This window comes from Ambystoma mexicanum, chromosome 5q, assembly GCF_040938575.1.
Source record: "Ambystoma mexicanum isolate Mex_15411 chromosome 5q, UKY_AmexF1_1, whole genome shotgun sequence".
In the NCBI taxonomy this organism is placed as follows: domain Eukaryota; kingdom Metazoa; phylum Chordata; class Amphibia; order Caudata; family Ambystomatidae; genus Ambystoma; species Ambystoma mexicanum.
Genome location: NC_090933.1, coordinates 1,012,246,807 through 1,012,259,657, shown reverse-complemented (window position 1 = coordinate 1,012,259,657; position 12,851 = coordinate 1,012,246,807). Strand labels below are relative to the sequence as shown.

Genomic DNA, 12,851 nt, shown 5'->3' with positions numbered 1-12,851 from the left:
AACCTCTACCCTCTGGCCATTTGGGAGGAACTAAGCTCTGATGATTCGTTAGGCCTGGGCATTTGAGCTTGCCTTTACCCATATCAACTCTAACCTGATTACAATTCTACCCTAAAATACCTAGTGACCTAAAGAATGCTCTTATTTGCTGGGGATGCTCTGAGACACCAAGATGAGCTGGTATTTCCATTTTTAACTTTGTAGTAGCTCAATACCTAAAGTTGGTATTGAGAGAAGGAAGCGAGACAAGGTCCGTGAGTTGGTTGAGAAAGGCTCTTATGTGTAAGTGGTTCCTCTGACCTTGGTCAAAGCTTGAGACCTATGGGCTGTCTGCAATTCAGAGCAACAAATCCCATGATGGTCATTTCGAAGTCGATATAATAAATATTTTGGTGAAAGTCTTTGCATACAAAAAAATGCTACATAGAATCCTTTGGCCAAAGCACTACAGAAATACAGGTGTTGTGGTTTACAATCAGAATTCCAAGCCAGCCATTATACAAATGAAAGGAAATATCCTGTAATGGAGTTGCCTATTTCCAATGTGTGGCACTAGCACGGTGCAATCCTTTGATTTCTGTTGAGCAAGTGAAGACAGTAATTTGCTTCTTTGATTTTCAATTCTAAGAATCGCTGAAATGGCAAGGATGGTCAGCTCTGTTTATTTCCCCATTAAGAAATCAGGGAGGTTCAAGGAAAGCAGTTTACCATTAAACAACTCATGTCTAGATTATGTCATTCTCATGTAACCAGTATCTGCCTCTCAGACGACTTCTATGGGAAACAGGAGTCTGAAGTGGCTGGTATTTATATCACCAGAGTGCTATTCTACCATGAAATTAAAATGTTTCTTATGTGGCTGTACTTTAATTGTCATTGGCATTTCTGATGTTCCTTAAATTAGTGTGTACCAGTATGAATATCGTGCAGGACACACTGACACAGTACAAGCATGACAGCCAGGATATTGCGGAAAATGGTGGGATTGGCATTGGCCTGCTGTCCCAATACAAGATCCCCTTGAACTGCCAACCTAGTTCTGAGAACATATTGGCTCTATCCTCTCCTAGGATTTCCTAAAACAAAGTGAGATGAGAATGTCTGACCGAGGGTGCTTAATTCATGGGATGTCACTACCCATTGTGTGCACAAGCCACTTGGATTGCCCATGTTATCTGGTCTTTGGAAACCCTGCATCCATCAACTTTAGTAAATGCGTGACTTGATGAAGTGATATGATAGGTTACTTATAATGAGCTTAATACCCAGAGGTTTCTAAGCATGCAGCAAGTCCAACGGTTTCCACAGCTTGTAGAGAATGTGTATGACTTGCATCTGCCCCACCATTCCATGACCAAATAGGAAGCCCTGTCGGTCCATTAGGATTTACCAAACACCAAGATTGAAGTACCTCTACTGCCACTTACTATATTGGGAGGAGTTTCTATAGTGTCCATGGTGAGACATTTTCTCAGACAGTACATAATGTATCCCCTGGCTGAGAATCTTCTTCAAATGAACCTATGTCAAATAATAATATTGTAAAGTGTCAAACAGTTATAGTGGCATGCATGTTTCCAGCATGCAACAATGTGATGCCTATACAACCTTTGACCATTTTCCAATAGCAAGATGTTAAGAAATGATAATGGATTCATGAAGATAGCAGGGCCAATCTTCAGTAAATGTTCTACGACCTCCAGTGAATCAGGTGCATGATTTGAGATGTAATTTAAGATCCAGTTCATTACATAATCATAACAAGATAGAGGTACTTTTCAAAAAGTGCTGTTTTTATGACATTACTGCCCCATACACGTACACACGTCTCCAAATGCAGCAAGAACATTCTAATTCTAAGCAAGCATGGATGATTAATTTTGATTTTAAATAGTATTGGCTTTCATCATTGTGTTTGCTGTTTATTCTTAAGCTGGTATTAGTAGCCACAGACTTATGGAAAGACATATTATTCAAAAGAAAGCCAATATATTGTAGTGACAGAGATTGTGAGAGACACGTCGGTAGCACAGGATGATTTCTTCCAGGACACCCAGTTACTAATGAGCACTTCATTACACGGGCGGATAATACCCATCAATGCATCTATGCAGACTGTGATGCTGGAAATACATAGGAGGGACAGGGCCTCCGTATCCTTGTCCTTTACTGCTTCTCATCGTGTGTTCTGTCGTGTTTTCCGCGCAGGAGTTCATGTGGGACTCCTGACGGTGCAGCTCTCTTTCTTTTGGTTTGGTGAACGGACCCGTGGGATACCCTTATGGCACCCATGGGTGGGGGTACAACCCTGTGCCCCTAGTGTATGTTTTTGGGCACCTGTGGGTGGCCCACAGAGCAGGGTATGGGCTGGTGGCAGCTCCATGCTGAATTTGACAGGTGTGCGGAGTATCCTCCATTTTGGTATACCCTGGCCCTGCCATTGGGATCAGTCGATTCCTGATGGAAAACAAGATGGCCCTGGTGGCCTCTTGCTTTCTATTACCCATTACCTTGTTTTCCCAAAGTCCTGGGAAGCCCTGACTCTGTCCCTTCCCCCTGACTGGCTGTTGGATGGAAGTGCCACATATGGTGTTGTGGTGAAGGCCCAGTCAGACTAGCTGGAGCCTTCCCGGTGATGTATGTTGTGGGTACCTCCTGTGGGTGGTACCTGGGTTAATAGAGTGTGTGACGAATATGCATTCTGTGTTGTGGGTGTCTCGTATCTGGTGATTGACACAATGACTGAGACAACCCTGCCCGAAACCGGTATGAATGCAGCTTGGAGTGTTGAATGGCTCGATACTTGTCCCAATACACATAACTTGTTGTGAGTGTCTGGAGAGAAGTGAATGGCCTGAATATCTCGTGTGCCTGATTGGCTGCCTGCCTGCATGAATGCTCGTAGTCGTGATTGGATGCTTGAGTGTGACCCAGCGGAATGAATGGGAGATCAACAGTATATCTGGGGACCTCTCACTGCTAGGAATCTTGTTCAGAAGCTGAAGTCCACTTCGACGAGTAACTGGATTAACTGATGCTTGACCTTGAAGCCCTGCTGGACGAGAAGAATTGCTGTTGCTCTTCTTCACAATCTGAAAGCTGCTGTGCCTCCAAGGACTGACCCAGAGAGGACTTGGTAAGGCACCCTCTTCCCGAGCTACGAGGGACCATCGTGCACAGCTGATCTTTGCCAACGCTCCCTGGTAGACAGACCTTCGACAGGCTGCAGACCCGATACGGGGACTGCTGCGGAACTCCAAGGAGAAGCACCCGGACTGTTGTCCACCACTGTCGATGCCCGCCATCACAGACTGGAGCCGCCGTGATCCCGTTTGCCTAAGAACTTCAACTGATCATCGGACGCTCTCGTCTGCATCGGCATCCGCTTGTCTCCCGCTGGAGAAGGCCCGACCGTCGACGCGCCGAGGAGCATCCACCGGTGGGTTTCCCGCCACCTACAGACCACAGAGATGCCGGCGACTCGACGCCCTTGCTGGGCCACAGTTCTTCATCATCTCTTCGCGGTCCGTCACCAAGGTGCCCCGCACGCCTCTTCCTTGCAGGACGCCAACGCTCTGTCGTCGACGAGCACCGCTGGGAACGAAGCTACCACTTCCTTGCTGTAGTTCACCCTGTTCACCGTCAGACGTTCGATGTCCCGTGACTCCCGCCTTAAAGGGAGGGCACTCAAGAAGGGCTGTCGATTCCCCGACACCGAACGCTAAGTTCCGCGACACCTCTCGACGATCCGTGGCTCCCGCCTGAAAGGGAGGCACTCAAGAAGGATCGGTCGGTGCATCGTTGGAGAACTCTACTCCACCAGGTACATTGGGAGGGTAAAACCTTAATAGGAAGAAGTAAGACTATCGGACAATATATGGACTGGGCTTGTCCTATATATCTTTATTTACAGGTTGCCCAGGTGGGGGGATCTCCACACAGAACTGCGCCTAGCGGTAGGGGTCAGTGTTCTGCCTATTGTTTCAACCATCTTACGTTCCTGCCTATCTCTATTGCTGGTTTACTCGTTATTGATCTGTGTGACATTTTAACCGTACAGTTCATGCACTCTAATGAGATTTGATAACATTAGTGGTACCACTCTAGACGTGTATATATTTATCATTATTGACTTCCAAGTACAAAGTGTGTTATTGTGATCTTGTACATACCTTTGAATATTAATTATATAAAGACTGTGTTTTCAGTAATACAGGTTGTGGACATTCCTTTGTGGGGGTTCGGGGACTACACTGTACTTAAGAACCAGCCCACATCACCTCCTGAGAAGCTAGGCCTTGATTGCTCGTCCATTGCTACCTTATAGAGAATCTTGGCTGGGGTCTTCTGTGCCTCTCCTCTACATATAGAGAGCAGAAGTACAGACACCCCCCGCCAGTCTTTACACAGACCAATGCCACATCCTAAATGGTGGTAGGTTAAATTACGCTAGAATCCGTATGATATTTACTGCATTGAGAAATTCCATTGGTCGAAACAGGTGTCGGCTGGACAGTGATTGCTTCAATTAAAGAACCTTTCTTTATGAGACTTGATACTATTATTCTTTATTGCTGATACACTGTACTATGATACATCTAATGGTATATTGAATACAGAGCATGAATGATTCCTATTAGTGTTAAGTATCAAAAGCCTGTGAATGGATATCATCCTTCCTCAAAGAGAGAGTGATGAAGGTGTTCTCCGACTCCTCAAGTGCTATCCCTAGCCCTATCAAATGCGGTGTCTCTCAAGGGTCCGTCCTGCTTATCCCCAACTCTCTACAACCTCTTCACGAGCCACTGTTCCAACTTTTTGACGCCATGGCCATCGCATATACCAACTATGCGGATGACACACAGGTGCTGATACCTCTGACCGGTGACTACCAAACACACACGAATACTCTCAATCGCATCTACTCCACAATCCAGTCCTGGATGGCTGAAAACTGGCTGTGCCTAAACAGCGAGAAAACAGAACTCCTGCTAATTGGATCCACAGCCACACTCAGTAAACTCGATATGCAATACAGCGCATTTACGATAGACAACATCCCCATTACCGTGTCCCAAGCCATCAAGACTCTAGGCGTATACCTGGAACCTAGCATTACCATAGACAGACAGGTTAATGCCATCACTTCCCCAGCTGCTTACCACTCCAAACTAATTAATGCAGTGAGGCCTTTCTTCTCACAAGACAACTGCATCACCATTGCAAGGGCCATTATAGGATCTAGGCTAGATTACTGTAACATACTCTATGCCGGCACCTCCCAAAAAAAACCTGTCATAACTTCAAGTTGCTCAAAATAATGCCTTGAGGGCCGCAACGGGTACAGATCGCAGAGAGCACATCTCTGGGGTGAGAAGGCAAGTCCATTGGCTGCTCATCAAAGAAAGGATCATTTTCAAAACACTGGCAATTGCATGCAAATGCATCCATGGACTGGCACCTACCTACCTAGCTCAGAGTATCACCATAAAAACACCCGCCAGACCGTCCAGGTCTGCGTATGCCAATCGCCTCACTGTTCCCCACACACGAAGAGTCAGAGCCGGTGGCTCCAGCTTCCCTACCTTGGCTGAAAGTCACTGGAACACCCTCCCAGCCCAACTCAGGATGATCGAATCACACACAACCTTCCGTAAAGCCCTAAAGACTAAGCTTTTTGCCTAAAATTGCCTCCCCCTATTGTCTCAGTTTACGACTGTCTATGCTTACTGCACCTGACTTGTAACCTACTGTATTCGATGTAACTGTTTTATTAATTGTAATGGGCTGCTATCTTGTAACCCTCAAGCAAGCCTGCATACGTATTCTTCTCAGCGCCTCTATGCCCACGGGTTGCAGCGCGCTATACAAATACTAAAATAAAATAAAATATAGTCAAGTGTGACAGATTAAATATTTGTAGGTGAGCCCAGACAGTTTGTCTAACTAAAGTCTGTGTTAACATATACTGGGTCTAGGCTAGGACAAAGCTTTGCTGATTCTGCAGCACATCGCCACTTATATTACTTAACGGCCGAGCGCACTCATAATGCATTTTAGCCTACCGTCCATTTTTTTGTAACTATATTGTACTGATTGATCTTATTTGCACAAACACCAAATCATCCAATGTCACAGTGATAGGAAGGTTACTGAATCACTGATCCTTTGCAGTAGGTCTCGCTTTGGGTAGAACAGGTGAGGAAGAAAGTTCCTCTGCTGGGCCTTACAATAATCCCACTTTCCTGTGTCACTTCTGCCTAATCCTACGCAGAACAGCAGGGTACATGTTTTAACAAACCTATCTTTTAATTCAGAGAATAAATAAATATATACATATCTGTTTATTTTTCCATGACGTGGGTGGCACAAATCAACATGTATTTTCTTTTTATTTCGAGCATGAGGTCTGACTTTGCTAGAAAAGTTAGAAAATGTTTCTATCTTGGGCAACGAACATGCAGAAAAAAATCACAGACTCTCAGCTCCCCACTTAAATTTTCGATTAGGAGTGAGATTTACAAAAAAAAGTATGCTTTTCTACTCTAGCGCAAAGCTTGACTATGAGGGCCCTACTGGTTAGACACGAGCTAAACAATGTTTCAAAAAGGGGCCTTCAGATTCTCCTGATTCACACTACCAATTAATAGAGGCAAAACTGACCCATGTTTGAAAAAAAAACAAAAATAAAAACTATCTTGTAAGCATTCATAGAAGTTTGTAAAATGTCATTGGTTCTTGAAAATTATTTATAAAATATGAAAATGCTTTAGAATAATTTGTCTATTTTCATTTTGATATGCACATTTTCAATAAATTAAAATACATGACCCATAAATGTCATATGTATTGAATTTGCATGCTAAAAGATGTTTGTTTTAATGTGTAATATAGTCATGTATCAAGATAATTCAACACTTCTTTGAAAGCATGTCTTTGTTTAGTGACGTTTCCTGAAATGGCATTTGTTTTTCCTCCGATAGGTTATTCAGATCATTTTTGAAGAGTTTGACCTAGAGATTGGCTATGACACTTTGACAATTGGTGATGGTGGAGAAGTAGGTGACCCCAAAACAGTGTTGCAAGAGTAAGTACATTATACCTCTGTTCCTCTCTATCAATACATAGTTAAGTTCACATTGGTATTCAGTGGTATTATGGGTACAATGGGCAAAATGAACGGCAAGGTTTGCATATTCATAAACACATAGATATTGAAATCTTCTGACATATTGCCAATATTACACATGTTCACCAAGGACAATTTCTCCGGACTTCATTCTGTGCACCTGTTGGCGGATGCAGGAGTAGGTCCAGAGCTTTCATCTTTTCTTCTGCAGTGAGATTCCATGGTCCTTCCTTATGTATTGAATTAAGAGTACATTAAAAGAGTCACAAGTTAAGGTACTTTTACATAATAGCATTGCTGGATTGAATGACATATACTAGGTGGTGAATGGGTAAGAGTATAAACATATACCAGAGAGAAGGACATACCAATATGTTTAATATTAAGAGCCTGAGCCCATTATTTCCTTATTTAAAATTACAAGCAATAGTCGTGTAGGCAAAATGCAGTAGATCTATGTTGGTTGATTCGTTTTGGATATGATGGTGGGGACTGTAGCACTCATTCCATTGCTGACATGTGAATTGTGAGTCTTGTTATGAATATGTTCACTGACAAGATGGCTTTCATAGCCAAAAAGAGAGAATTCCAGTGGAGTGGGGCAAGTAGGGAACATAACGTAAATTAGGGGAAAGCAAAGAGGTTCTGGGGGACTAATAGACTGCAAAAATACGAGCAGTGGAGAGTTTGATGTGGAGAGTAAAGTGAGAAACATTTCATGAGGTAGTGGTTAAGTACCTTTTGCCATCCAGAATGGTGATGGTTGGTAGAGGCGCGGGATAATTAGGGTATATTGGAAAAGGCTCTGAACTTTCTTGAGTTAAGTGTTCAGATATACAGTTAAACTATGCTCCGACCATCCCAGTAGGTCTATTTATTTGGAAGTCAGCTGACCGCAGTGGATCAGTCCACAGAAGACAAATGGTATAACCGATTTGTACAAAAGAGAAAGCAGTTATAATAACCACAATCCACTGAGCTGAAAAGGGTGTCCTACAGTTGGGGCCCGATTCATGCAAATGTGCACAGAAATCCTGCAATGGCGGTGTGCCTAGAAGGACACTGTTCGAGCCAGCGTGTAGAAAAAAAATGTGTACACTGCGTATTCATGTAATTCACTGCGTGCCCAGAACGCCCCCGACACACCACCACTCAAAGCAAAAACAGCCAGAACAGCTACCTTTGCGTGCTCTCCGGGTGCAAAAACACGTACCCTTCAACCAGTGTGTGGGGTCCCCCACAAGCAGGCCTGCATTTCAGGGACCCTGTACAGGGTCTCCCTTAACTGTTGCCGGCACCCGACAACATGGGTATGAAAAATCATAACTCAGTAAATACTCAATCTGTGTGTGAACCCCCGTAAACCGTTCCTGCACCCCGCTAACGTGCGTACCTGCACCGATAAGTTAGATCGGAACCTTGGTTGTGTATGTACACACCTATATCTGACATGCAAAACCACCTCTGCTGCACGATTCCTGCAAGCAAGTGTGCTTTACGCCTGCCTTCGGGTGGCATTGAGATTGTGATTTGCATGGCCATTACTATGCAAAGAGGCTGCACGGGTGGCTCCATGCACCGCAATTGGGGACGTATGAGGGAAGCCTGCGGGCCGACCCTGGGAACGCCCACTTTTTTGCATGTTCTTTCCCATTTTCTGTGTTCCACCCCCTTCCAGGCCCTCTGCGCAAGCCACGCCCATGCTCTGTGTGGTGTATCACGCAGGGCACTCGACGACTTGCAGACACGTGCCGAGTCTGCGCAAACTCCACACAAGTCCAGGAAAAGTCTAGGACAGTCCATGAATCGACAAACTGGGAATTGCACTCCGAAGGGCATGCAAATCCCCGATTTCACACGCAAATATCAGCAACTTAGTGTGTTAAGAGCAAAAGTAAAATTCGAAATATGGGGTTCTGCAAGGCATTGGTATTATGTTTATGAGTTTTATGTTGTTGATAGTAGGTGGGAGTGCTGCTTTAAAAAACCTTGGAAAAACAAAACAGGACACTGGGTACAATATAAAAGTGTGAAATACATTTAAAGAATAGGAAGCAAGGAATGAGTTTACCCAGCCAAGTAGTCTGCTTAGTTACAGTTGGTGTAAGAGATCTGAGCTGCTCACATTCTCTTACTGGACTATTATGCCAAGTTCATGTTTTATGAGTTCCTAAATTCTCAAGAGGGCATTTGCAGAACTCTGCCACCGACATTGAAGATGTAATGTGCATGTGATATGAATTACTGTCACCATATCTGGAAGCCTCACAATGCCCGTGCAATGTTTTCCTGGTCATAAATGTTATGGCCTTCAGATGAAGTAAGACATTTCTGGAGCATGCCTGTGTAGGGTTACGCTCCAATTCTAAAAGTGCAATAAAAATGTATGTATTAGCTTCACTTTTTCAATGAACACTACATTTCCCTACCTGAATGCATAGTTTGCTATGCGCCTTTTTTCCCAATACCAGCACAGCAAAGACACTAGGGACAAACAATACAATCCCACATACGATAATGTTTTGCAAAAAGATGTCCTAGGTAAAAAATCATGCCAGAGTGCTCCGAACACCCACTTCTCAATGTCACATGTCTAGGCACGCCGACATTTAATGGGTGCCATGAGACCAAGCTCATCTGTTCATGGAGTCTCAGTGCGTTTTAAATTAGGATTGCCATGTTGCATATTTGTGGTAGATTGAAAACGATTCATCAGGTCAGGGGAGACCACACATACTACAGTCAAAAAATCATTTTGCAGATGGGCATTTGACAGCTCCCTCTGCTTGCCATACGCATATTTAATGTTCCTAAGCATTGTGGTGAAGTATTTCTGGTACATGTAACTTATTTCTGTTTCTGATTATCCCACAGGCTGACCGGTAGTTTTGTTCCTGATTTAATCGTGAGCATGAACAGTCAGATGTGGTTACATCTCCAGACTGATGAGAGCGTCGGATCCATCGGGTTCAAAGTCAGCTTCAAAGGTAAGCAGAGTCAAGTGCAGGAGGTCTGCCCTCTTGGGAGTGTTGGACCTGTTCTAAGTGTTCCCTTCTCATGCAGTGCCGCGTTGGCATATTGAGCTGAAGAAGGTGATTAACCTGGCATGGCCTCCGGCACAATAGCATTCTTGATTTCATAGACGTTAGGTGAAATGGTGTTGAACATTATGGGCCTCATTACACGGTAGGCGCTAGGGGATTACCGGCACTGGTTAAGGCACCGGTGCCGGTAATCCACAACCGCCCTACTACAAGGTCCCTCAGCAGGTCCCGTCCTTAACGTGTGGACAGAGCACACACGTTAAGGAAGGGACCCGCTGAGGGACTTCAGATCAAATAACGGTACCGCTAATTGCGGTACGTTATTAGCTCTTTCCCCATTCCCATTGAGCCCTATGGGGGCTCGAATCTGAATGGGGAATGGCAATTGGCATGGGGATTTACCGGGTCCTGACGGGTCTGAATGACCCGGTAAGTCCTCATACCGCCTACCCGGACCCAGAAGGCGGTAGGGGGTAGCCATGGCGCTAATTGCGCCATGGTTACCTCCTACCGTGTAATGAGGCCCTATGTGAACGGAATTGTTTCACGATTGAAGGTTGTAGTTTGCAGGTGGGGCATCACCAGCGACTTTAGGAGGACTTCTTTGTTTGCTAAATTCATCACTAAAATAAATGGGAAAACAATCACAACATGTCATTTAAATGTAACACAATTCATAAGAGCATATCCAGCCTTTTCATGCTCTACATTTACACATTTTTGGGGACTCGATATATCGATGCCCTTGCAAATACATATGTTATTGTTTGCATACTAGATGCCAGATTGTTAGGGAAGGCACATGTTGATTAGAAATCCACTTTCAATTTTGGCTGCGTGTTGTGTGTTTTTACTGGTTAGAAAAAAAGCACAACTGAGAAAAGTTGATCGTTGGATGAGCCTCCATATTCCTTTTATTTGATTGACATTTGTGTTCAGCACTAAATGTACCCATAGGGCTTTGGAGAACCTTACAAGGTGCAAAGGTTAAAGAAGTCGGAGGTTAAGCAGAAGTGTGTAAACCTTTCAGGACAAGAAAGGAATATTAGGAGAGACATGTAAAGACAGGGGGAGTAGTTTTAATATACATTCTGAGATGACAGATGACACCATCTTCTGCTGTTTTAATACTTTCTTGTATTTGTAAATAGTATGTCTCACTTTCCAAAATGTGTCCAAAATAATAAACAGTATTTGATTAGGTACATACAAACTGTATTCTCTTTGACTAATCTAAGCAAGCATAAAAATGAGCTTCTGCATTGTGTACCACCTAACCTCATTGGTAAAACATTTTTTAAAGGAAGAGTAGTTGTTTAATTTCCCAAAGACATATGTTTTTCCGTGGCGGGTTAGAGAGAGTTAATGTTATCTTAAGATGGATTGTTTGGTGTTTGAGCCACATGAGGAACATGTATAGCGTTGAACTATGCAACCATGATTTAGAATTGATGGCTGCAATGATCCGGGGACTTCCTTCGCATAGGTGGGAGTCCTCCTTTCAAAATGGTGATTCCGTTGTTTTACACATCAAGACCGTAATGCAAAACAGGGTGGATGAGATTAGTATCAGCACGGCATAGATTGACATTATTGACATTAAAGGAGGGGTGGCTATTCTAATCAGGCATCCTGTAACAGCCTGCAAACGTTTGGTCATTGTATGCTACCAGAAGAGTTCACTATAATCTATTGATTTGATCGAGTTCACCCAGGAATGCAATTGGCCATGACTAAAAGTGCTCCACTTTCTACTTAATTTAATTATTTATTGAGCATTAAAGCCCACTGTTATTAGGCTAACTATGGCCCACGTAGACCAATCAGGTTTAGTGTAGTTCTCTAGATAGGTCAGGGCATTCATATCTAGCCAGGTATGTTTAATCTAATGGCAGTCCCACATCAAGAGCTTGAATGCTTTAGAATGAAGAATAGAGTGCTCTCAAGTGTGATGTTTCCCTCCATAGTTTTGGCGCTCCAAAGAATGAGTTTGTGGGTGCAACAATTTGCTGTCCTATATTGTACATTTGATAATAAGATGATCTGATTTTCTTTAGGTCAATCTTACATTGACACTGAAAAGGGGTTAGAATAATTCGTGTGGTGGAGGAGGGGTGGTAATCACTCTCATTCTTGAAATTAAGTTAGGGTTTACCACCTGATTTTGTGCTCCAAGAATAATCCATGTGTTGATTTGGTGATTTACATTTCAAGGCTAAATATTTGTTAGACAATTTTGGTGAAATCAAAAATGGATGTCCACACGTTAATATAATTAATTTGTTTTTGTGTGCACAACTCGACTCAAAGGATGTGTTTTTGGTTGAGACAAATACGACCGGTGAAAGTGTTATCAAAGTTATAGACAGCTCAAGGCTGAGTGCATAAAGTGTGCACCAAGTTCAGTCAAGGACTTGTGCTGGTGTTATCACTTAACAAGGCTGCTTTTCAGTTCACCAAAGTGCTTGAAAGTGCACAGGATGGTTTGCTTGCTACACTATTACTTGGGACTCACTAATGCTGCCATCATGGCTTCCACAGGCATTACATCATCGGTAAGTGTTAGGCTCATTGCACATTGCATCTTCACATCTTCAAATGCTCAGCCACCGGTGTGACTCTGGAACTCGCCACTGCCCCGTGCAATGTGTACTTTCAGGATTCTCACTGCATGGGTG

General features: G+C 43.6%; 1 protein-coding gene across 5 annotated transcripts in view; it reads left to right on the top strand.

The window, feature by feature from the left end:
* Positions 1–12,851, top strand: part of CSMD3 (CUB and Sushi multiple domains 3) — a 3,270,409-nt gene that overhangs the window by 1,485,399 nt on the left and 1,772,159 nt on the right. For all 5 annotated transcript variants that reach the window (XM_069621531.1, XM_069621530.1, XM_069621528.1 and 2 more), the window contains 2 exons: positions 6,984–7,087; positions 10,004–10,116. In XM_069621531.1, the coding sequence (XP_069477632.1) occupies positions 6,984–7,087; positions 10,004–10,116 (217 nt within the window). The remainder of the gene's footprint in view (positions 1–6,983; positions 7,088–10,003; positions 10,117–12,851) is intronic.